We start from the raw sequence: 27464 nt of genomic DNA, 5'->3' as shown, positions 1-27464 counted from the left end.
TGGTTAACTCCCAGAACACAGCAACATGCAGAGGCCTACAGCAATGGTAAGTTGCTAAAGAAATACAGCACCAACTGTACACTGATAAATGGAATGCTAATCAAATTCTGATATGTCTGGCATACCCTGGATGTACAGAGCTGTCGAAGAAAATGGATGACCAGTATTGATATAGCATCAACAGTATTTTTCCAACAGCTGGGTTTCACAGCACCAGAAGTTCTCATGTGTAAATCAGTAACGAGTCTGAATTGAATCTTACATATTTGTGTCAAGAAATAAAGATACTTCAGATGGGTTGGAAAACATCACACAGAAATATTTTGAACAATCTTGTAGTAAAGCACCCACCTGTGGAGAAAAGGTTCATGAATGGACTTCAATCTTTACCAGTCTGCAGGACAAATGGGTCATTATCCTCCACAACTACTTGGGTTTGCAACAAACTATCCCATGAATCATTCTTTTTCCTTCTGCTAATACACTTTACACTGGTGAGTTTTACTGCACTCACTATGATGCTTTCAGTTCAAACAAACTGCAGCCTTAGCAGTACACAGTATATGAGACATAAAGAGCAACTTTTGTCACTAAGCGAGTTGGCACTGTCTGTGACAGATGGAGAACAGCATTCTTTCTGTTCACATCAGCAAACAGAAGTAGTGATGGAAGCAACCACGTGAAAATAATCAATTCAGTCAGTTGTCATTTCAAACATTATTTATTCGTTCTTTTCGAGTGATATTAGTCTGTGAAAACAACCAAATGAAAACTCTACACAGACTGATGTAGTTTTGCACATTCACTGAGTTATTCATTCAATCTTTTCAAGTGAAATGAGTCTGTGTAGTGTTTTTGTCCATGGAAGAACATATTCATTTGTTTATTCAACTGAAAACACACTTTAGTGTTTTAGTTGACTGAGCTATCAATTCACTCTTGTAAGTGAACACAGTCTGTAAAACAAAGGCAGTGGTATACCCAGAGGGTAGCTCTACCCTGGGAGTAGGTGAAAACATCTCACGGAGTATGCCAGAATTACAATAAGCATTGTATGTATTTATTTAATTGTGTACTGAACAGACTAATTTTCTTTTCATCATTTAAAACTGATAATATATTGCTGTAGATTAAGTTGTTCCAGATGCAATTAACAAATAACTAATGAAGCTGATAGATGTATCACTGGTTGGGCAGAAAGTCAAGCATAAAAGTTGCCTTAGTGGTATATGAGGAAGAAGACGATGTGATGATGTCCATTAATTAAAAACAGTTTGAATCTTAGTTTCCTCAGATCACATGTGCACCATACATGCTTCACTTCAGCCTCCTTCTGCCACAAGAAGCACAGCCGGTACGGGGAGATGGCCAGCTATAGCAGGGGGCAGGCCTCCACACGGCGCCACTGGTTGGGCCAACTTCTCGCACAGCTGCGCTCCTGGAGGCAGCAGGGGACTGACGTGGAGTGCTTGCTACGTGGCAGGCCCTAAAGGCACTACCTGGACTTTGGAGACAAAAAGGTTGAAAAAACATGTAAGTAAAATCACTCCAGCCCAGTGACTGAGTGAAAACATTCATACAACAGACCTAACTGTCAGACTTTTGTCAGTCAGTTGTCTCATATTAAGCGACACCACTCAAAACTGGAGACTGTGCGATAAACATTCACACAGCTGAAATGGACACAGAGACTAGCTTTATTTGACTGGATGGAAAAGCAACTAATTGGTCAATCAGTTGTTAAAACTGATTGGCTGTCCCACCACTAGACAGAAGTGCCATTAATGTTTGACATCATGTCCCTACTACTGAGAATTATGTGATGGCTATATATCAGGAACTGATGAATAAGCCATGATTAGGCGAGTATCGGGGTCATCTGATCTGACAGGTCTTCATTTCTTTATCTGGAGGGACATGAAAAATGCTGATTATGAAAGAGCTAATTACGAAACAACCATTGAATCAGCAGTGTGTTTCAGAGCAAGGATTGATGTCATTTCTGGCACCATTCAGAACACACAGGAAGTCTGCAAACATACATTACAGCAATGATCTTGTATTTACTACATGCACTGAAGATGGGTAATGCAATTTCAACAACCTCTAGTAAATTCCAACAGTGTTTGTATCATTTTACACGACTTTCCCAGAACATGTCCACAGGTATTCCCTAGCATGAAAACTCAATGTTATTGACCAGGTATTCTCATTTCAGATATGTCTATGTCTGTAGTGTTATTTACCTCTTGAATTTGCAAAATCATGCCCATAGGGATTCCCTAGAGTGACAGGTCATTGTTGTGGACCAGGTACTCTCATTTCAAATATGCTTGTTGTGTTATTCACCTCCTGAATTTGTAAGTTTAATTTCATGAAAAAATAAAACACGTGTAAAAAAATCTGTTTAGTTAATGAAGTGTGGCTATCCTTACAAAGAAATTGGATTTTCCTCTGAAATGATAATACAAACTGTAAGTCAGTTAAATTAGTCACAAATGGGTATCTGTATTTTAATCAGGTAACCCCAGAAAGATTTTGGGTTTTACATTAGCAGTTCAATTTAGTGCCACAAACAAAATATACAGTAAGTGAAATATTGGTATGATACTGAGCGCTTTTTTTTCCTTCAAAACAAGAAAGCAATTTTGAGAAGTTAGAAGCAGCACAGCAAGAAGCATCAGTTATACTAGAACAAAATAATACTTTTTACTCACCACCACCGAAAGTAGAGAATAATCTTTCAGAACCATCATTAGAAACGGAATAAATTTCTGTGTTCTACATTAAAAAGTAAACAGTGCCTTGAACACAAAAAACACAAAAATGTAAATTTTTATGCATATGTTATAGAAATAAACACATTCCTCATCTACTAAAAGATAAAATAATGATTGTCAAGGAAACAGGCTTATGATTAGTTAGCCCTGAAAAGTTACCTTAATGACCACATTTTCAAATGCGTCAAATGATGCCTCCAGTTTGACAGATACTTACAAATTGTGCTGCAGACAGTAGTGTGCCAAAAGCTGAGTTATTTATCAAGTAGCAGAAAAAATACTACAAAACATGCACTAAGTACCAGTTAGAACAACAAACGCATGCCAGGAAGAGGTAGCTTATTCTACTTCCAAGCAGCAGTTAAAAAACAACATGCCAACAGCAATTTATCTTGGTTAATTTCAGCATTTTACAGCCATACTTACATTTCACTTCCACCTCATTAAATGCAAGCAACAGATCATACACATTTACAATGTTAAAAGTACAAAGCTGAGACAAAAATAGGCAACATGCAAAATATAACCATACCCAACATAAAGTCAACAAGAAGTGAACATTTTCACACCCTGGGAACATTTTCACAAGTATTTTAATACTGACATGTTTCCAAAATATTTACTTCACACGCTTATACAACACAATGAAACTTTGAAACAAAAACTCAAATTATGCAAAAAAGTATGAAATAGCTATTGCATACATCCTAAGCACTTGACAACCCAAGTGATAACAGAAACAGAGAATAGGAAATGTCATTAATGCTGAACATACCCAACACAAAGGGATTAAGCAAAGTTATTCATCTCCTTAGCATCTTTTACATTGCCCCCTTGGCTCTATTCCAAAAAATGATAATGTTCTATATGTTTTGACAGTGGTGTTCACTATATTTTTGCCTGCTATTGTGCGAATGACAGCAGTTACATACAATTTCCTTTTACAAGCCACATTCTGATAAAAAGAAGTGCCATCACTAACTCGTCATTAAATTTTGGTGTTTTGTTGCAAAAATATTTGTGTGTGAAAAAGTAACATAAACACTATTTCTTTTTTGTGTGAACCACTTCTTTGTGCTTAATATTCATGTTTCAGCAGAATTGCCTTTAATCTCTAGTACAATAAATTCAACAGAATACAGGACATGCCTTACAGTTTTGTTGAGAAATTTATCATTTCTGCAACAGTATTATGACTTCACAGTATCAGTTCTTTCATTTCAATAGTTTACTAAGTGATAGTAATGCTAGAATTTCATTGCGTACAACAGTACATCCATGAAACAAGCGTTTCCATATGACACCAGCTTGACTAATATGAAGGGATGCAAAAGTGATAAAAGAATGTAATGCATAATTTATCATCATATCACACTCTTCCCCCTACACTCATACTGGGTGTCTGTATGTCTGTAAACAAAACTTCTGTTTTAACATGACTGTCGGTCTACATAAGTAAAACATGTTTTAAATTTTTGTTGTCAAGATATTGGTGTGTATTGTTCTGAACGTGCTACAACAACAATTCCGTCTTAGGGTCTGCAGAAAATGAGAAACAACATATTATTGGTAGAAACATGGTACCTAACTAGATTACAAATTAGTGGCCCCTAATAACCTACAGTGACCCATATATAATTTTATTTTTCTCGCAACAGGCAAATAATCATTCTGACAGTATCAGTACTGGGAGTTTCTTACTGCAAACATGAGATTTATGCATATTTCTATCTAGCATGTAGCCACAGTATCTATTTTTAGCATGCTTTATGTAATTAGCATTAAATTTATACACCAAAACAGTTAGTAGTGTACTAATACACTAAATGTCAATTCTAAAGTAACAAGAAAACGAACTAAGGAAAGCCAAAACTGCAGTCAAAAGCAGCTACAATACCACAATACTATTCTGTTATGCACCATGAGCATTTCTAGCAAGATTACTTTCAGGTGCAGATGGTATGTTCTAGGTTAACTATTCATCAACATATGCGGCTTTGTTGTAAGGTTTGATAAAAGCTTACATGAAAATTATCAGCTATTATCAGCTGCTTAAAAGAAGCCTGTCTAGCAATCCATTACAAATAGCTTATAATGCAGGCAATCAAATAATTAAAAAAACAATTTTGCACTTTTGAAACGGAGAGACAACCCTGCTTTTTTAAAACATATCTAGTGTTTTCACATACACCCCACAAAACAATACACTCACAGAGCACCAACACACTATTCTAGAAATGCACGGAACACTATCCTCAACATAGAAGCATTACTTTCACTGTTAGAGTTCAGCTGTAAGCTGCACTTCTGCACTACAGTTATCATGCTAACACAAAAATATTATAAACTGGGATCAAGGTTCGAAATTATTTATTTCTATTTTTTCAATAAATTGAAGGCAACTGGCTGAAAAAGCATTACTTTATATTATATCATCAATACTGTAAATAAAATTAAATGACAGCCAATTTCTGAATGTAGAATGTTATATGAGGAACAATAGTAGTAACTGTGCTACCAATCTAAACCCTAAAAATTGGTCACTTGCGACATCATCTTTAAATAATTACACTATGATAAGAATATAAATGTGCATGAATTTGCTTGACTTCCAAAACATTTTAATAGCATATGCACAAATACTTTTTTGCAATATTCTGTAACATTTTAGTTCCAGTTACTCTAAGTCCTGGGGATTTTGGTTTAATAGCTACTCAACAGGGAGAACTCATTTTATAGTTTCAAATCAAATGAATATTAATATTTTCACAAACCACTAGCATGACCACATCATCTTCAGACTTTGCTGTACGTGACACATGATATTGTGTAAATTGTTGGTAGAATATTTCCATAAACAGGTATCACTTTTGCTGGAGCCATCTGTGTATATCAGTTTGAATGATTGTTTTCTTTCATGTTTCAATTTTCAGATGAAGAATGGCCTTTCTCATTAATGATGCTCATTCCAGAATATGAGATTAATAAGGATGGAAAATCAATAACAGACAGTAATTATGTCTATGAGGATGAATCAGGGCAGACATAATTGTCTTCTAGTGATTAAGTTGTGGTCAGAAACAATACTGGTGTGTGTGTGTGTGTGTGTGTGTGTGTGTGTGTGTGTGTGTGTGTGTGTTTTAGCGGGTGCGCGCGCACGTACGCACCTGCACCCGCACCCGTTTGCGGGTGCAGGTGCATACGTGCACGTGCGCCTGCACACACACACACACACACACACACACACACACACACACACACACACACACACACAGCCATGAGTGTGTGCACTTGCATACCACTAAATATGTCTGTATTACACTGCCTGACGAAAACTTTAAAAGCTGAGAGGGTATGTGATGTTATTTCAGTGATTACAAAATCATATCAAATTTACAAAGGGAGTAGCACCCATCTTAACAGTATGACATTGCATCCCCTCTGGTCTGGATGCATGCACTGATTCAGTTAGGAAGGATGACATAAAACCAGAGTATTCTCTCCTGATACAAGCTGGTACAAAATTGTTTAACTGGTGCTTGAAATTCTGGATAAGGATTCTGGGGCAGAGTTGAGTTACACATATGTTCTATTGGGGGAAGATCTAGAGATCTTGATGACCATGGGAGTACCTCAACACACAAAGACAGTTCATAGACCCATGTGAAATGTGTGTAGGAGCACTGATCTTTTGAAAAATGGCATCACAATACCAGCATATGAGAGGTAACACATGAAGATGCAGGATGCCCTTGATGTAATGTTAAGGCGGCACAGTTCCCTCAGTCACTACAAACTGTGATCTGTAGTCATACCTGATGCTCTCCACACCAGACACCAGCAGTAATATCCCTGAGCCTCTCCAAAACATTGTAAGAATGGAACCTCCACAGATTGCAGCCATACTTGCTGATGATGCTCTCCTGGGTAATGCAGACCTGTAATTCACTGCTGAACATGATATGATGCAATTCATCAGCAGTCCATACATCACAATCACATTACCACTCCAAACACAGTTGTTTTTGTGTTGTGGTGTTAATGGTAGCCAATGAACGGGTGGTAATTCCCCAGTCCGGCTGCTGCAAGTCTGCAACCAAAGGCGCGGTATGATGCAGATTGTTGCAATGAGTCCATTACTTGTTCACGAGTGACTGGGGCAGATGTGAAGGAGTTACAAGTGCTTGGTACATAATACAGAGATCCTCCCTTGTGGTGGTCAGAGGCTGTCAACTGGAACCTTTATAACTAGTGCACCTGTTCTCACAATCCCATATAATCCAACATTAGACCACTGTCATATCCGAAGGCCCCACAAATCTGGATACTGCACAACTTTACCAGTTGGGCAAATAGAGACCCAGAATGAGGCCCCTTTCCAACTGCATCAGCTGCTGATAATGCTGCCTCACATGAGTATGTGGCATCTCCATATCATTTACAGAGATCATTCAACATCTGACACTGTTCACGCCCCTTATATAGTCTACAAGATCTGATAACTACACTAAATTCAAACTACACTAATGCACTCTGGTGGTCAGTCTATGTGTCACAGATAATTGTAGCTCAGTCATTTACATTCCAACTGATGGGTGTGTATGTATCCGAAGCTACACGTGCGTCCAACTATGTCAGACAGTGTCTTTTTTTTTTAACAATAACGGTCCTTAACATTTCCTTCAGAATACTACCAAAAGTACCCTTAAACCTGCTGATATCATCAAGTGGATTTACGTCTTCCAGGAAGTCTTCAATGTAATCACAAATCTAGGCCAACTCTGTAAGGTCATCTGTTGTTCATTAAATAACAGTGTAGAACTTTACTGAATGTGTTCTGCACATCAAGGAACACAACATCAGTGTGTCATTGTCTACAGTTCTCTGGACTTTACAAACAAATAGGGTGAGCTGTGTTTCGCAATTTCTCTGTGAACAGAACCCATGTCTTTTAAGGAAATATTTTTTTGCAATAAGGTCACAAGCTTAAAGTGCGTTCCATAATCCTACAACAAATTGACTTCGGAGATCTCTTTCTACTATTCATTAGTGTTTTCCCCAATTTTTAGTTGTGATGTCCCCTGTACTTGAATTTTATTTTTATTTAACTTCACAGCCATACACGCTGGCCAGTGTGGCCGTGCGGTTCTAGGCACTTCAGTCTGGAACCGCGTGACCGCTACGGTCGCAGGTTCGAATTCTGCCTCGGGCATGGATGTGTGTGATGTCCTTAGGTTAGTTAGGTTTAAGTAGTTCTAAGTTCTAGGGGACTGATGACCTCAGATGTTAAGTCCCATAGTGCTCAGAGCCATTTGAACCAGCCACACACCCTACCAGTCGCCGCAGTCATCGGGTACGTAAGAGAGTGAAGTCATTTGTGCCACCTGTTTGTGAGGTGTGTAAACTTTATTTTGCATGTGAGTGAATTTTAACTGTTTCCACCTCACATTTTCTGGTATGGAAAGTCAGGAGCAGTCCATTACTTGCCTAAACCAAAATGGGAAACTGCCTAAAAACCACACTTGTGCTAGCCTGTGCACTAGCCACAGTCAATCTGCTGAACAGATTTGATCCTGATCTGGCTCACCTTCCTGTCTTGTACGGTATTGTATTGCACGTTATGCTATACAAACAGGTCAGACTGGCGTCAGAGGTATACTCCTACAATTGTGTGTAGCTGTCCCATGACGAAAACTGAGTGGCATACAGCTTTTTTCAATTGCTGCTCCAATAATACACAGTAAACTATGCTAGAGGGTGAGCAAGTTCCACTCTAGAGTGATTTTAGTTCATCTTCTACTCCACAATTACTTTCCAAAACTTATGGCATTTCAGTGTTCATGTGAACATTTAAAATGAGAAGCTTATTAGAATCTTATGCAGTGAAACCATTTCAGAAGACCTAATTCAGTATTTGTTTTCTCTTTGTCACCTTTAATTTCAGTGCCATTATGGCCATTTGGTGACTGAATAGCTGATTTTGATCCAGTTGCTGACTTCACATAAAATTAAAACTTATTAGGATTTTTTCGTCAAATCGATTGGCAAAATTTTAGTTTGAAATTCCAGAATGCTCCTTGTACTGACTTTGGTTTCATTTAGATTTTGTTTGTAAAACAGGGTTTGACTTTGCTTAAATCTGTGATTAATATCTCTCTGATTTTATAGCAACTTTCTAACATGGCTATTGAATCCAATTGTCTTTCCATCCCCCACAACTCTGCCTGGCACATACATGTTTCATTGATTTCATTAGGGGTCCACATCTTTGTCTACAGAGATAAATACTCAGTGTACACTGCTCAGACACTCCTTACAATACCAGTAGTCATTGACAGTATAACAGCCTTATATTTGAACGTGTGACTGCTTTCAATAGCAAATGCATACTGCCACCACCTATACCTGTAAAATTCTTGACTGGTCTGACAACTGTGGTATTATATTCCAGTCTCACATTTTCTGTCATCCAGTACCATGTCAACCCCTTTCTACAATTTGAAAAAAGAAGAAAGTGTTATATAGACTTCATAAGGTTGATGAGCACGCCCAATTTTTTCATCTGCTATAAACTAATATTTTATCTGCTGTGTTACCTTTTGAGGCTGCATACAAGTTTTCACTCAGAATGGTGGATTTATTAACTGGGTGAATTCTAACATTATCAGCACAAATAACTGAATGTTCTGTATTTTTGTGATGTTTCACTCATAAACTATGGAATTTATTTACAATGTCAGTCTTCAAGCATGGTCTCTAAAAGAGGACCATTTCCTGAATAGTCAATAGAGTGAAGTCATTATATTGGTTAGCCTCTAAGGATTTTAGATATCAACACTATTTTTATACATAAGCTAAGTTTGAAATGAGGATATCACTACAAATTTTATTACAACTCACACACACACACACACACACACACACACACACACACTGCATATTAGAATACATAAGTTTCAGTATGCCGCATATTGCAGCTCTCAAATATTGAAGAAAAGACATTTTAACACTTAAGCTGCTGCTCATTTACTAGCTGACTAGTTTAGGGCTTTGCCCATTTTCACAAGACCCCTATTACAGAGAACACAATTTGTTATGGGTGGATGTGGATAAAAAGGTATCAGTGATAAAATGGTTCACTTTGTATTTACGATATGGCTGGTGCGCACAGTTCTATTTATGTCATCACACTTAAATCAGTATGTATACGATAGCATGCACTACCAATATGTAGGGAAATTCCGCATGTAAAAACAGGATTTTTCTGTGGTGCATACCTCAAATTCTATTGATGATAGAAAGGCAGTGTCAAGTGTTTTTGATAGCCCTTGGGCTAGGGACCATTTGTATACACAACAGAAGGATCATCTTACTGTAACTATCGCACAATACAAGGTCAAAGTTCAAATATTACACACTTCCTCCAGCTTGGGCAAATGGAACAAATCAGTTGGTTATTTCTGCATTAAATGTGGTCTATAGTGAGCTTTGAGGGGTTTGGGCTTATGGAGGCACCATTTAGTTCATGGGGAGTTCCTGAGAAAAACTGAAAAAAAAATTTCACAATTTTTCACAATTTTTTCACTGTCAGCAGGAGATATCTACATAACTAACTGCAACAAATTGCTCAAATTTTAACAGTATATTCTCTAGGCATTTATTTGGAAGTGTTATCTTCCCAGTTTCAAAAATCTTGGTGCCCCACTTTTCAGTCAGAGTCTTTTAAACAGGAGCATTTTCACCTTTCCGTGCTCAATATGAGCATTTTCCCACTGTCTGTATCTCATATCTGTTAAAAAACATTCACAGATCTAGTTACAGCTTACAGTATTACGTTAATGTATTTGCATAATACATATTGCTCTTAATTGCGTTATCTTCATTATCCAGCATGATGTGATCCACATGACAACAATATTGTATACATAATGGAACATTTGATCTTAGTGAATTACACTTTGTGTCACACTGGCTTATTTATCATAGGTGTTGTCATATTTGTTACAGATGTTGATGCAAAAAATTTTGTTATAAGGTTTTATATAATCTATGATATATCCAACTTATTTCATAATATCACTAACTAAGTTCCATGTAGACACAGTGTTCCATCACATGACAGTTGTACAATAACATTCCACTTCCTTTTCAAAAGTATTTAAGAGGAAACATATTGTTTCGCTAATATTTCAGTGGGATCCACATACAATAGTATTGTTGTGCCCTTATAATTTTCAGTGTATAGTTTGTAGTATTGATTTGGTGATTAATGCAGGATGGAGTGCCTTTAATATGCTGATTAAGGTGCTATAGAAATTTTTTATGAATTTTTTGCTGCACAATTCTGTTTGCTCATTTAGCATTTGTTGTGTGTGCTTAGTAGTAAGAATGTACATTTGCATTTCTTTTAAAATGTCCATTAATTGACCTCTGAAGACATTATGTTAAACAGTGAGAGTTGTTTTGATATTTTCAGCATAGCATTCATTCCCTCTGAGGTGTGTGCCGAAAGCTGAAATGTTATTTTTGCTCCAGTTTGCGTGTTCCCTATATCTCATTTTAAATGATCTGCCTGTCTGTCCAATGTAGGGTTTACGACCTTTTGTAAATGCCAGAGTGGTTATATCATCGTGTTTTATCTATTTTATGAGTGATGTTGGCTCTTAATGCAATGACATAAATAGAACTGATCACACCAACCATATCCTAGATACAAATTATATAAGTTACTACACAATGTGATCAAAAGTATCCGGACACCCCAGAAACATACATTTTTCATATTAGGTGCACTGCGCTGCCACCTACTGCCAGGTACTCCATATCAGCAACCTCAGTAGTCATTAGACATCGTGAGAGAGCAGAATGGGGCGCTCCGCAGAACTTGCGGACTTCGAACGTGGTCAGGTGATCGGTTGTTACATGTCTCATACGTCTGTACGCAAGATTTTCACACTCCTAAACATCCCTAGGTCCACTGTTTCCGATGCGATAATGAAGTGGAAACGTGAAGGGACACGGGCAGCACAAAAGCATACAGGCCAACCACATCTGTTGACTGACAGAGACTGCCGACACTTGAAGAGAGTCGTAATGTGCAAAAGGCAGTCTTCTATCCAGACCATCACGCCGGAATTCCAGACTGCACCAGGATCCACTGCAAGTACTATGACAGTTAGGTTGGAGGTGAGAAAACTTGGATTTCATGGTCGAATGGCTGCTCATAAGCCACACATCACACCAGTAAATACCAAATGATGCCTTGCTTGGTGTAAGGAGTATAAACATTGGACAACTGAACAGTGGAAAAACACTGTGTGGAGCAATGAATCATGGTACATATTGTGGCAATCTGATGGCAGGGTGTGGGTATGGCGAATGCCCGGTGAACGTCATCTGCTACCACGTGTAGTGCCAACAGTAAAATTCAGTTCTTGGACACATGTCATTCTGTAGGGCTTCATCCCTATATAGTGTAAAATATGTTGACAAGACATTCACTTGTTGCAACAATTTATGTGTCCAACTTCTTCGGACTTGGAACCATTTGTGCTCAAATATCCATACTCACAGCAGGTGTATGCAGATATGGGGATCAATCCTGTTTTGCATTTTCAACTGACTTTGTAGTATGTTACTTGTCACCAAACCCTGTATACTGCTCTTTGCTCGTATGAAAATGATAGGAAACATCTTTGAAAAAATGTCCCATGTTTCTTTAAACTGGGTGTCAATGAGCAGGCGGGCGCCAATGGGCAGTCTAGTACTCAGGGCCGGTTTTTCATGTGCCACCCTGTACTACTACTACTACTACTACTACTATTATTATTATTATTATTTACTGGTCTGTGTTGTTATTACCAATGACCTTAAGATTTATGAAAATCTGGCTCAAATTATTCTTTAAATTCTATTTTTGTTATTATTATTATTATTATTATTATTATTATTGTTGTTGTTGTTGTTGTTTATATTATTATAATAATTATTATAATTATTTAAGTAAACTGTAATTCAAAGATTTATGTACATGTAAAACCCTGAACTGATGTAACAGAGGGCCGAAATAAATAAAATATTATTGAAATATTTTATTTCTGATAAAGTGTAAATGAAAATACTTAACAAGGAGATATTGGAACCAATATTAGCTTCAATGAAACTGAAAAGGATTTCAGAAAATGTGAGAAACCGAGGTATGAAAAATGATAATAGCATCTGGAAAATGACAGTGCTACTTCTTAATATGCATCTGGTCTGTATAACAACTTGACTCATATACATAAAAAAATGGTGGCTCGTGCATCACAGGGTCAAGAACAACATTATTTGTTTGCAACAAATGTTGGTTATGTTTGTAACAAATGTTGGATCCCTGTAACTTCATAATGCATTTGAAAACGGTACTAGTATGATCAACCTCTCAGGCACCACTTATAATTCCTGGTAACTGCACATAAACTCTCCCATGGCTAAGAAGTCAATAGAAAAGTCAATAATGCTAGTTTTGGCATGAATATTACAAAGAAAAATAATGTCGAACCGTGCTCCCAGTATTTCTCATACCTGCTGCTTGTTGGCGCAACCTTTCTGCCCGTGTTGTACGGGGAGGAGGCACGGGAGGTGCATTTCCACATAAGTGTGACATGCTTCGTGCAGCATCCATGCGCCGTAGCTGACTGTCTGCTCCTACTGCTGCCAGATGGCCTGTGCTACGTGACATGCTTTGGGAGGACCCCAATGCCAGGCGCTGTCGTGGGGCAGGTGTAGGAACAGCCACCTGGCGCCGAGGGAATCGAGGCTGAGACAGCACATCCAGACGAGACATCGACAGCGCCCTACCTGGCGAGCGGCTCGGTGCCCGCCGACTGCTGGAGCTGGGTGTTGTATCACGAGGTGATGGTATCGTTGGCATGAGATCTGTCTTGCGTCGATTAACTCGTACAATGGTCTGCGCTGCATTCTGCTGCTGTCCATCTGCTTCTTCACCTGTGTCAATAGTTCTCATTAGCAACAGTGGTGTGAGATGATGCAATCCTAATCAATTAATTACATATATATTTAAATATTACACCCAGTTTCCCATTATTCACTAGGCACACTTAAATAACAATTCGGAGTTTATCAGCCCACTGCTCAAGATTGACCAATCCCATAATGCAGATATAAATGTGCTTCATGGTAATAAATGTGTTTCATATCAAAATAAGTTACATGATATAACATTACTTCAATTTTACACTCCCCTGTGTTTCGTTTTGTAATAAGGGCAATTTCATCTATCCAACTAAGTAACTGTACTTGCTTTCCTCCATTTTTTGTGATATTGATAACGCAACATTGCTGCAAAATAAATGAATAACACAAATATTTCACAAAACTGAGATATGAAGGTGCTATTTTAATTATGAATGTGTATACATCAAAAGTATATGTTATGGCATTATATGGTTGTGACTATTGTCATATTAATGTTTCTTTTACTGGTAACGATAATTCATTTATACTAATTAAAAATACTGTATTTCTTGTTGTTGATATATGAGAGTTATTACAGATCAAAAGTTGGTGCATGCCACATAGCAAGTTAGCAAAGCCAAAACATTAACCATTCATATAAATTACACACATAAACAAGCAAGATAATTTAGTCATACATCACACTACGCAGGCGTACAAAAAACTGAAAGAAGCGCATAATTCTTCATCAGATGGTATAGTAAAGTTCAAAAAGTTGTTTCCAAAACAAGCTAAAACTTAATTAACACTGGCAGAAAAGAATCATTCACAAAACAACCTATCTACAACAAGAAAAGTGGAGTACAGTCAGATTCTTAAGCAGGTCAATCATTAATCTCATTCCATATTTCTTTTACATGCCATAAAGTTTCTTACACAAGTTAAAAAAAGAAAGAAACGGGGTGAATAAGAAAGACACAAACTATGTCAGCATAAAAGAAATGTAAAATAATTACTTCCAAGCAACAAAACGTAAAGCTCACAACAGGGATTTAAATGTAATTATATTTTGTGGTACATGCCTACTGACTGAACTTATTTTACAGATCATGCAAATTGAATTATTAGGTGGCAGATTTCTGCCTTGCAGGAATAAAACTAGAGGAGTGAGCATCTCTGCACATCTCAACTCACCACCAGCGGAGCCGCTGAAAATACTGGCAATATTAGAGGAGGGTGTTTGGGGGGCACTTGAAAAGCTACTTCCATCTTTTTTCACTGACAAAGTAGAGTCTAAATCAAGTTTTTTCTGGGGAGGAGCCCCTAAATCAGAGCTATAAACACCAGAAATGCTTTGGGCACGATGAGTGGCAGTACCCACAGGTTGAGGAGATTCATTCCAGTGGAAAACTTCGTACATTGAAGTGGACATTTTCATATCTGAAAAAAAGGGTTGAAGATTGGTCCATATTAATAACCATTTTTGTCATTTACAGAGCGGATGATCTGATTTCTGCAACACTGAGTAATGTTCTGAAGTCACAGCAGTAAGATATTCTTGAAAATAGCAATATACCAATGACTACTGAATTCACCAGAATGTAGGTGCTCTGATAGTCTTGATTTAAACGTCTGTAACAGAAAAAGGTTTTTAAGTTAGGTAACTGTAAATCAGAGCACCACTATATTAAGTGTTTTGAATGCACCTTGGTGAAAATAAACCACCCCATACCTTTATCATTCAAATATCAATATATAAATGACCTCAAAATTTCTTTGAGAGTGCTGCACAAGAAATTATGATCACATATACTCTGTCCTTGTCATAAAATGCATGTGTTGAGGCTTACGAAATACTTACACTACAATAAAATGTAGAAGGAGAAATGAGTCATATAACTGACACAGGAGGCAATAACAATGCTGGTAAAATATGCTGTCAATTTATGTAGTTTTGATACGATTTTGCCAAGAATTTCTAAGTTGAATGTAACAGTCAGCATACAGAGTGAGAACAAATGGGTAAGACTATAACAGAACTTCCAGCAACAACAAGAATCAACATCTCGTGACCCACACATAAATATCCTATCTGATGTTATTTTACTACCATGGAGGCAGTGTTTGACGAAGTAGGATACGCCTACTCCCCATTTCATTTATTCATGCTTGCTCATCTCATCATCTCTTGATATCTCATATACACCTCTAAGACAATGCACTTGAAAGAGATAATGCCTGATCTATAATTACATGTTACTACTCTTTTTTGACTAATTGGTCTGCTTAATACAGAATCTCAAATAACTCATTTTTCCACTAAATAAGACACTGTTAACATGTATTTTGTGAAAAATCAAACACAGGGGGGGGGGGGGGGGGGGGGGGGCGGCCGCAGGGGTGAATAGGAGAGTAATGACCTCAGCTGTTTGGTCTCCTTAAACACTTACTCAGTGTCACCATTTGCAAAATGCAACTCTTTGATATCAGCCAGCATCTGTGGTGTAGACTTACACATGCAGCACCTCCAGGATGGAGCACATAAGGGCTCTCTTTGCACACTGTCGTCCATCTCTTGGTTCACTTGAGGATTGAAGAAAGATACACTCCGCACTCCGTCTTCAGGCCACGAGTGGCCTACTGGGACTATCCGACCGCCGTGTCATCCTCTGTGGAGGATGCGGATAGGAGGGGCGTGGGGTCAGCACACCGCTCTCCCAGTCATAAGATGGTATTCTTGACCAAAGCCGCTACTATTCGGTCGAGTAGCTCCTCAATTGGCATCACGAGGCTGAGTGCACCCCGAAAAATGGCAGCAGCGCATGGCGGCCTGGATGGTCACCCATCCAAGTGCCGACCACGCCAGACAGCACTTAACTTCGGTGATCTCAGGGGAACCGGTGTTACCACTGCGGCAAGGCCATTGCCAGAAGGAAGATACACAGCCAAAATAATTGAAAGAGTTGTAATTTGCATGGTTACATGGCCTAAATTTAATAAATTATCCAATATGCTTGTTCAAAACATGCATATACTCTTTTCCCATTTTTCTCACTTCTCTGAAAGCTTGAGGTCCATCACCCGTTATTTGTGTGTGTGGATTTGGCAGTGCTACTTATAGCAGGAAGTTGCCCTTTTATCTATTTTCATTTGGTTTGAAGTTTTAGTACAATGTTTGTAAGCAGTCTACATTGTCAAGAAGAATAACATCTCCACAAACACCTTGTAGTAATATTTTCTTATGCTTATCTCAGTTTTATTACATTCTTCGACACTGCCTTATCCCAAGTGATCAACACTACTTACATCTTCTGACTTAGGTCTGACGACTTCACAGAAAACATAATGCTCTATAACCAGCGTTTCCTAGTAGCTGCTACTTGCATTTAATTACTATATTTACAAATTACTTCTGAAAACTGAAAATAATTCAGTTTCTTTCATCTTAAAGTTTTATATGGGTCTATATATACACATGCTAAAATTGTTCTTTTCATTACTTTTTTTTGGCAGTTTTAACTACTGCAGAAATTTTTAAGAAATTTCACACTTCATACTGGAACAGTTGCTCCTTAACTTGCACCAGAACATGCAAACATGAATGGTGATATAAGCACAAACAAACTGAAAAATAATTCTTGAAATGCTTGTCATAACAATCACAACAAATGTAAAGACAATAATTTAGGCATGTAGGATGGACATTAGGAATACAGCTCATGTTTTTCCTTATGCAGTTGTTTCTACCTTATATGACTCAGAAAGACTCAACTCTACACAATAGCATGAACAGTAAGTGGAACACATTCAGAGTAGTGGCTCATTGAATTTTTTTTTAAAGTACGTTATGACACAGGATTTTTTCCCTTATTCTACTGGTATCACAGCATCTTAACTGGATTTTTTAAATGTAGCATTATATCTGCAACAGGAACATGGCTTCAAAAATGTCTGCCTTCACTTGGCACACAAATATTTTGTTGTTTAACTGTTTCTTGCTCAGATCTGTACTTACATGCACAAATCTACTGCATAATCAGCTTGCATGAACATTACATACAAACTCTTCCACTAGAAGCAGTGACAGCATAATAATAGTTATCTATCTTTTACATGTGATCACCACAATAGAAAATGGTTTATTCATTTATACAGCTTGTCAATTTATTGAAAGATGAAATGAATGTATGAACACAGTTTGTTAACTGCAACATGTGCAACTGACCTTCACCTGGCTTTCGGTCTAGGCCACTGGCAGATGTTGCTCTCTTCTTGCCAGTTCCATCTAATTCTCGCTCAGATGAACGTCGAGTGAGTGGAGTAGCCGTGAACATCATTACATTACTTGTTGAAGTTGCCCTGTTCATTGAAAAAGGTAAAAGTCACAACAAGATAATACAGTAGTGTTACTCATACAGTTTTATTATGACAGCCCATTCAGGCCAAAAGATAATGTTTTATACCATATCGTACCACATATTAAGGTGAGCCTGCATTCCAAACAGCATTCAGTAAACATTAAACTAGCTTAACTGCTATTTTTGCCTATGTTCTTAAATCTGCTGACAGTTTGTGGCCAACTCAGTCATGGTTTTATGTAAGAATCCACAAAATTAAAGCCCACATGGAGTGTTTAAGTTTGTCATGATTATTTTGTGATACTTATGTGACAAATGCTAATTTTGCTTGCACCACTTGAGAATGACCAGGCCAAAACTAGTTATGAAAAAAATTAAATTACAACTGGTTTTATCACAAACAAAAAAGTGAGGAGAGAGAGAATCCACCCCCCACCACCACACACATAGACTAACTGAAAGTAGATTCCAGTTAGTTTCCTTTATGAGTTTAACTAGGTAATGGATTACTTCAAACACTCAACATAAAAAATAAAAAATAAAGGTGTTAAATACACATTCTATTATCACATAGGAAAGTCTTGGCTGGGATGTAAATAATAACTGAGGTCACAGAGCACTAGCTACCTTTTAAATGAAGTGCTGAATGCCAGGCAAGCACATAAAAACTACCCATGAACGTTGACTTTTTTTGTTGAATAGAGTGGTGAGAGTGAGAGAATGAGAGAATGGAGATAAGTAAGGGGCAAACAGAAAGAAAGGGAGGGGATGCAAATTGGCTGAAGGAAGAGTGAATAAAATAAATAATACAAGAAATGATATTATGATTCCTGCTGTGATGGAGGAAGTAGAAATATGGTTAGTTTCTTATCACAGTCAACACGTCAACGTAATTGTAGCAGCAATATCTATTATGTTTCAATTAGTCAACAACTTTCACATTTTGCAGTAATGAGGAAAAATATCAAACAGAATATGAACGCACCTTTTATGTTATTTTACATTTTCCTAACCATTCCAAATCTAATGATCGACAAAATAATGTATATGTCCAACCAAAGATGTACATGAACTTATATCCCATAGTATAATATAACCAAGAAACAGCACTATTACAATTTACTACCTATGATTCGCTTTTGCCTAGTAGTTGGGTCTTTATCAAAGAAACCTCATTGTTTAATATGTGCAATGTTCAGCAACTGACCACCCAGATGAACCAAGGGGGCTACCAACAGTGTCTTCTCAATGACTGTTCAGCAAATGCTGCTGTGTACAGGCTTCTGCAGGAGGTGCCCAGTTCATGCATCCATGCTGGCTGCTGTTCATCAGTGACAAAGGCTGGAATTTCCAAGACAATTGGACATCCACTGAGTGGTGACAGGTGGCCTTTTCAGATGAACCATGTCTTACGCTCCATCGGAAAGATGGCCATTGGTGTGTACGGCATGGAACGTCTGAAAGCAAACACCCTGCAACAATTATCGGAATGTTCCAAGCCAGAGGATGGAATGTTATGGTCTTGGGAAGTTTTTCGTGGCATTCCGTGAGTGATATCATCATTCTGGAAGGCATAATGGATCAACACAAGTATCCATGTAGCCTTGGGGACCATTTTCATCTCTGCATGCAACTGGTTTGGCCACCAAACTCCCCTGATTTAAACTCAATTGAGAATCTGTGGGTCCACCTCGATCGGGCTGTACACATCACGGATCCTCGACTGAGTAACCTAGCACAGCTGGCTATGGCACTGGAGTCAGCATAGCACCACATCCCTGTTGGTACCTTCCAGAATCTCACCGACTGTCTTCCTGCATGTCTTGCAGTGATCTGCACTGCGAGAGGTTGACAGGTGATCACATTAATGTGACTGGACAGTGTATGTACATAGACAGTTAGTGCCACTTCATTTCTGGAGGTTTCTCCACATCTAAATATTAATATTTCTGCTAACAACTAACAAGGGAACCTCCCCATCGCACCCCCCCTCAGATTTAGTTATAAGTTGGCACAGTGGATAGGCCTTGAAAAACTGAACACATATCAATCGAGAAAACAAGAAGAAGTTGTATGGAACTATGAAAAAAATTAGTAAAATATATAAACTGAGTAGTCCATGTGCAAGACAGGCAACATCAAGGAGAATGTAAGCTCAGGAGCGCCGTGGTCCCGTGGTTAGAGTGAGTAACTGCGGTACGAGAGGTCCTTGGTTCAAGTCTTCCCTCAACTGAAAATTTTACTTTCTTTATTTTCGCAAAGATATGATCTGTCCGTTCGTTCATTGACGTCTCTGTTCACTGCAATAAGTTTAGTGCCTGTGTTTTGCGACCGCACTGCAAAACCGTGCGATTAGTAGACGAAAGGACGTGCCTCTCCAGTGGAAACCGAAAACATTTGATCGCAAGGTCATAGGTCAACCGATTCCTCCACAGGAAAACACGTCTGACATATCCTATACGACACTGGTGACGGCATGTGCGTCACATGACAGGAATATGTTGTCGACCCACCTAACTTGTACACTTAGCGAATGGGTAAAAAGATTCTTCTACCTTGCCCGATTTAGGTTTTCTTGTGGATGTGGTAATCACTCCCAAAAAAGTGATGAAAACATAAGAGTTTGACACAAACTGAAAATAAAAAACTAAATTTTTCACTCGAGGGAAGACTTGAACCTAGGATCACTTGTTCAGTAGCTGCTCTCGCTAACCACGGGACCACGGCGCTCCTACACGTTCGTTCGCCTTGATGTTGCATATCTTCGCATGGACTACTCAGTTTGTATATTTTACTAATTTTTTCATAGTTCCACACAACTTCTTTCTGTTTTCTCGATTGATCTGTGTTCAGTTTTTCAAGGCCTATCCACTGTGCCAACTTATAACTAAATCTGAGGGGGGTGCGATGGGGATTTTCCCTTGTAAGAACATGCAAGTATCACAGATGCTGAAGACACTCAAATTACAGGTCTGTGACTTTCACAACTGTCCATGAACCATGTGGAACCATGGAATGTCATGTTGCAATGAAACATCTGCAGGCTACAATTAATATCGTTTTGATTTAATTATAACACAAATATGATTTTTTATGTTTCAGTATAATGCACTGTAACAGGAAGCAGCAGAAATGGTGGCTGGAGGGGCAACTCTCCCACTAGAGTTCTCACCTTACTCCTAAGTCATCAAAGATAACATGAATGATATGCAGAATTGCAACATTAACCATGTTAAAGGCAGAAACTTCATAGTTGTTACTTTTTATGATGCTATCTGGATTATATCTGTAGCATAAATGATGCTGTGGCAACAGAGTGTGCTTGAAATCATGGACCAAGATGGACTAAGCCAAAAGCTTATCAATGGCACTTAGAAAAGGGAAGACTAGGTACGGGAGGACTGGTCTATACCTCACAGCTGCCACTTTTGCTGCTCCGTATTCTATGACAGCATTTTGTTCCATCACGTAGTAATCCAAGAAGACACTTTTCATCCCAATAGAGGGTCAAGCATACTCTCCTCACATAAAATTATAATTCCTCAGTAGTAGACACAGGTTTTGTTACCAATGAACCTTATAAGAAAGACATCACCTTCTTGTTCCACACAATACAGAAGCTGTTCACACTAATCAACACATGATTCTTTCAATTTGGAGGTTACCTGCCAGGAAACCCACCTGGCACACACACTGTAAAATTGGAAAAAAATCATGCACAATGTTGTATGCTGAATCATGACTAACATTTACAGTCACTACAATGTTATCTAATGTCAATAAGCAGTTTACCAACAGAATGACTTGTTAGCAACTTCATGTGCCTGACCTGTATGAGAAGTATCGACCAGTAATATCGCAACACGTATGAACTTGCAACTCCATTTGTAGACTCTCTGCTGTGAAAAACATGTATCACTACACTGGAGATCCAGGCAGCAATGAATTTCAATAGATTTAACTCTCTTACTGCCTAGAACTAAACAGCTGGATGCTTTTGATCTGTGGTGTAAATTGCTAGTAGGGTAGCTATCTTTAAATAGTTTCTCTGCTGGGGTATATGCATCTGCACAATACTGCCCTCTTGGGCACATACAGCATACTCTTAGAAACATGCATACCAACTAAAGGATATAGATATCATTTTTCACTTTTTAATATACATTTACAGATTTAGCTTGACACTCCCTTTTACACAAGACATTCCATCCTGTATTTTACATTAATGTAATGATAACATATGAAAACTTCTTTTCATTTTAGTATGACATTCTTCATTACAGTTTCTAGAGGTGCTAAGGACTGCTGCCATGTTAACAGAGTGGACTAGGGCAACCAGAGGCTATCATCTGGGCTAAGTTGAGAGGTGGTGCCCTTACTTTCACAATGTCCCACGAGAAACTATAAACATTGATTGCCAATTCAAGCATGGATTCATCAAACAATACTAGATGATAAACACAAGCAGGTCCTACCTGGATCATTTAAATGGTCTCGCTTGTGGAGAAAAATGGAGATAAGATAGAAGAATTTGTGCATACAATGAGATAGATTAATGTGTATGTATACAATCTTAGAAGCAATGATTACACTGTGAGTGTCCATGGGGCGAAACAATGTGCCCTAGCTTCATTTCTCAGGTGGTGAATTGCCAGCAGAATGTTCATGTAAGGTCAAGGCTAAGGTTCCAAAAAACATTACAAAAGCAGTGTGTACAGCTTCTGTATTGGAAGAAACTGACCCAACTCTCCATTAGAGCACTGCATCCACATGACAAAACGATGTGAGTAGCGCTTGTTGCCCATTGCATGTGTTGCAGAAGCATGTGCCCAGCAGTTTCCTAACACGGTTTCATTTGGCATCATGCAGTGCTCATTCACTGAATGAGGGGCAACAGGCACATGGCCCTGTCATGTGGAAAAGGAAACATGGACTCCATATAGCTTAGTCACAACATAGTGGCACTAATGAGCCTGTCAAGCAACAGAACGCGTTTAGAATTAGAATTTCTCTTTAGATGCCAGCTTTCCATTTTACTATGCCGAAAGTGAATGCTTTATACCTGAGGTTCATCAAGTATTACCACAGTGACTCAGTATGATTATGTGCAACTGAACATAAAGAGATAATCGAATACTGAATGTTACTGAAGGTCATGGAATTAGCTGTGGAAGTCTACATTTGTGTCAATGAATGTTGATGAAACAATGTTTGCATTCTGTCTGCAGCTAAAACCACACAGACATTAAGACATATTTTGAGCAGAGCAAGTGAAAAAGATTAATTATGGCAAGTGTAACAACTGATTATAAATGCCTATTCTGTTTATAATAAACAAAATAGTTACAATCCAGCTACACTGTAGGTTCTTGCGAGTAAATTGAGTAAATGAACTAATAGGACTCATTCCAGTTAATACTATCAACTGGAATGAACACAGAGAGGAAGAAGGCACAAGGTGCTGTGGTTAGCAGAGATGGGCCTTATTTGATTAAATTTCTATCTGGATAATTATTCAAATAAGAAAATCATTCAAACAAATTTATTCATGAATAAATTATTTGTAACTTACATAATGAATAATGTAAAATGCCACTGTATTTTCTGCATTTACTTCTTCTGTAGATATCTATAACCAGTGTTGGTTCCTTTGGCTCAGTGGAGTTTCTATTTGATAAATAACTTGTTAATGGTTTGTACAGAAATATACCTCAGTGGGTCATGTTTTCTTTTGAGAAAATTTCAAGAGACAATTGAAGACTTTTTTCAGCTTTCTGCACTTACTGCAGCAATGTCTTACACATAATTTAGAGACAAATAGTTAACCTGCATGGCTGCTCATGACCCAGGGAGGATTACAACAAGCTACAGAAATGTCGAAGAAATCAGATCAGGAGTTTCAAATGATCTTATGTAGTAAAAAGAAATTTTTATTTTGAACGTGATGTGGGAAGAGAAGCTAAGGTGGAACTACAGTGGATTATTTGCTAAGGACTACAGCGGAATAGATGGCATCTCAATTTTTGCTGAAGATAGTGGTGATTCGTATTGCTCTCCTGAAATAAAGACAATGTCAGGATACGTCATGTACCAATATCCTTTATACATAATAGATGTGTAGAACATATTTTCTTTAGTATGTCATGAGGGTGAATCTTCGAAAGTAATATAAATTTTTTGATGAGATGTTTGGAAAAAAAGAGTTCTTCTGAAAACTAATTTAAAAGCAGCAGAAAGTAAATTTTCTTAATACATGACAAAACATTAGAGCAATAAATATAATTCAATTTCAAATTTATCTATTGTTTGTAACGTTTTCTATTCACAGATAAGAAATAAATGTTTTATTCATGTAAATGAATAATATTCTGAGTAAATATTTTTATTTGTTATTTGCAAATAATGAATAATCTGTATTCACCACTTTGTCATTTGAATAAAAGTTGCCCAACTCTGATTAGAGAAGCATATTGCACATGCGCACACTGCAGATTCGCAACCTATTTGCAAGTGAGTGCAAGCACGTCATATCTTCGTGGCTGAGGACAAACCCAAGACATTAGCATGACCACTGACAAGCACCCACATGTTTGTGTTATTAGGTGAGGAAGCATCAGCCATTTTCAGTAACTTCTGCCAACATTCATGAGGTGCATCTACATCCATTTCATACTGCTTTGCAACGTTACGCCCAGATATTTAAGCAACCTGGCTGTGTCAAGCAGGACACTAGTAATACTGTATCTGAACATTACAGGTTTGTTCTTCCTACTCATCTGCATTAACTTACATTTTTCCACATTTAGAGCTAGCTGCCATTCATCACACCATTCACAATTTTGTCTAAATTGTCTTGTATCTTCCTACAGTCTCACAACTTCGACCGCTTACCATACACCACAGCAGATTGCTGCCCACACTGTCCACCAAATTATTTATGTATATAGAGGACAACAGTGGTCCTATCACACATCTGTGGGGCACTCTTAACAATACCTTTGTCTCCGATAAACGCTCACTGTCGAGGGCAACATAGTGGGTTCTATTACTTAAGAAGTCTTCAAGCCACTCGCAAATCTGTGAACTTATTCCATATGCCCATACCTTCATTAAAAGCCTGCAATGGGACACCATGTCAAATGCTTTCCAGAAATCTAGAAATATGGAATCTGGTTGGTGCCTTTCATCAATAGTTCACAGTATATCGTGTGAGAAAAGGGCAAGCTGAGTTTTGCACGAGTGATGTTTTCTAAAACCATACTGATCCGTGGACATATGCTTTTCAGTATCAAGAAAGTTTAATATATTAAAACTGAGAATATGTTCAAGGATTCTGTAGCAAACTGAAGTTAGGGACATTGGTCTGAAATATTGTGGATCCATTCTCTTGCTGTTCTATATAATACTGGAGTAACCTGCACTGTTTTCCAGTCACTTGGGACTCTGTGATGTCAGAGATTCATGATACATGCAGGCTACATAAGGGGCTAATGCCATAGAGTACTCTTTGTAAAACCAAATTGGGATTCCATCCGGACCTGGGGCCCTATTCTGTATCGTTCATACCGATCGGTGTAGTAGGTTAGTCTCAGCAGTGGCGTCATTTTTGGTTCTTTATCCAAATATCCTATTCAGTAAGCTTCTGAGTCCTGTTACCGAATGATGCTCCCACTGAATTTACGACAGTTGTACCGAGAGGTTTTGGATTTTGGTTTGGCCCTGTCGATCGGTGAGCTGTGGTTTATGTACACCTATAATTTGTTACTTTAAACATATTTAGCGGTTTTAGCTTTGGATTTAGTGACTGTGTTACTAAACAATCACCATAGGACACATCCGGTTGGAAAGTGAGTTCATAATAGACTAATTTCCTTTGTTAGAAATATGGTTAGGTTAGGTTGTTACTGTGAATGATTACATCCAAAAAAAGAACGTTTTTGGTCAATATTCTCTCAAAATACGTGTTATTTTTATGCAAATAAGAGTTTAAAGATCATTAAATATAAAGACATCGGCTCTGCTTACGTATATTACATGAGTGTGAACTGACGTTACTAGTGACTTTGTGTACTGGTTTAGTTAGTAATTATCGAAACATGTTTACAACTTTCAAGTAACAATGGAAAGCAATTATGTGAAGCCTGATATTGGAAACCTTACAAACTATCACGCATTTATGACTTGTGCAGCACCATTTGGCAATGATATCAGCCTACGTTCCTCTCCACAATAGTATAAGAATTGAGCATTATGTTCCTGTTGTTTGGTGTGGCCAAGTGGTTAGCACGCGGGAATGCGATACGAAAGGACATGGGTTCACACATGGGTGGGTACATAAGTTGTTTTTTTCCTTTTTCTCTTCATATATGCAACACGTTCTGAAACATTGTTATTCGTGTAAGTTAAGATTTTTCTGCAGTATTCGTTATTACTTACATGTAAGAGCGCACTTCCTCAGTAATGATTTCACAATTTCTGTGTGTTTAAAAAATGAAATATGAAATTGCTGGAAATGAAATCGCTGTGAGTGAAACAACCGACAGTGACCTTTATATTTTTTCTTGTCAGAAATAATTCACCATTTTTTTCCGAATATGTAGCAGTTTCTGAGTATGTGGTTAAACAGGAATCTAAGAGCACAACTTAAATTACTGGGAATGTAACGAGCAGCAGTCATCTTCATAATCTTTCTCGTCACAAGTAAAATCTGCGATTGAATCCTCAAAAACAGTAGACAGAAATGAAAGATCTCCATCGTAATATTTTTAGACTGTAGCACCATATACGAAACATTTTCATTCATGAGATGCATGTTATAAACTACGATGAACTGCAGGAGCTCTCGAAAATGTGTTTTTTCAGTTTTGTTTTTAAGGCCCAAATCATTGACATATCATATAGGGAAGTGGGCTACTTAATCATTTGGATCTTTAGGATCGAGTTATAACCACATTCTGTTTATCTTCTTATTCTTTGAAACTGTCAGAATCAATTTTTCGGGTGTTCTTGTAGATATATTAGTACAATGTGGTGCTACACACTATTCCTAACTCATTTTACAAAATGTAAAATCCAAAACATGATGTCAGTGTGAATGAGAATAAGATGACATAATGCGGCATTTACGACAATCTGCAGAATACAGTCAAATATGCTATCGTTATTATGCATGCATGGAAACATGCGGTCAGGGAAACTGTAAAAATTTCTATGCATTTCAGCTGAGAATGATGGAAATGGATATACCTCACCTGATACTGTTAAGGAGGAGGCAAGAGCGATGAAGGCGGGCATGTCAGCTCTATGGAATGCAGCGTCATGCATTATGGCAACATAAACGCAATTTTTGGTACTTCGAAGAATAGTG

At 37.9% G+C, this 27464-nt stretch overlaps 1 protein-coding gene across 20 annotated transcripts in view; it reads right to left on the bottom strand.

Moving 5' to 3' along the window:
• Positions 1-27464, bottom strand: part of LOC124555758 (ensconsin-like) — a 410739-nt gene that overhangs the window by 62089 nt on the left and 321186 nt on the right. For 18 of the 20 annotated variants that reach the window (XM_047129790.1, XM_047129795.1, XM_047129796.1 and 15 more), the window contains 3 exons: positions 17965-18098; positions 14934-15179; positions 13347-13769 (listed from right to left, as the gene is read on the bottom strand). In XM_047129790.1, coding sequence (XP_046985746.1) covers positions 13347-13769; positions 14934-15179; positions 17965-18098 — 803 coding nt within the window. The remainder of the gene's footprint in view (positions 1-13346; positions 13770-14933; positions 15180-17964; positions 18099-27464) is intronic. The other 2 variants (XM_047129800.1, XM_047129798.1) reach the window with 2 other exon arrangements.

The sequence above is a fragment of the Schistocerca americana genome, chromosome X, assembly GCF_021461395.2.
Source record: "Schistocerca americana isolate TAMUIC-IGC-003095 chromosome X, iqSchAmer2.1, whole genome shotgun sequence".
In the NCBI taxonomy this organism is placed as follows: domain Eukaryota; kingdom Metazoa; phylum Arthropoda; class Insecta; order Orthoptera; family Acrididae; genus Schistocerca; species Schistocerca americana.
This window is presented reverse-complemented; position numbering and strand designations above follow the sequence as displayed.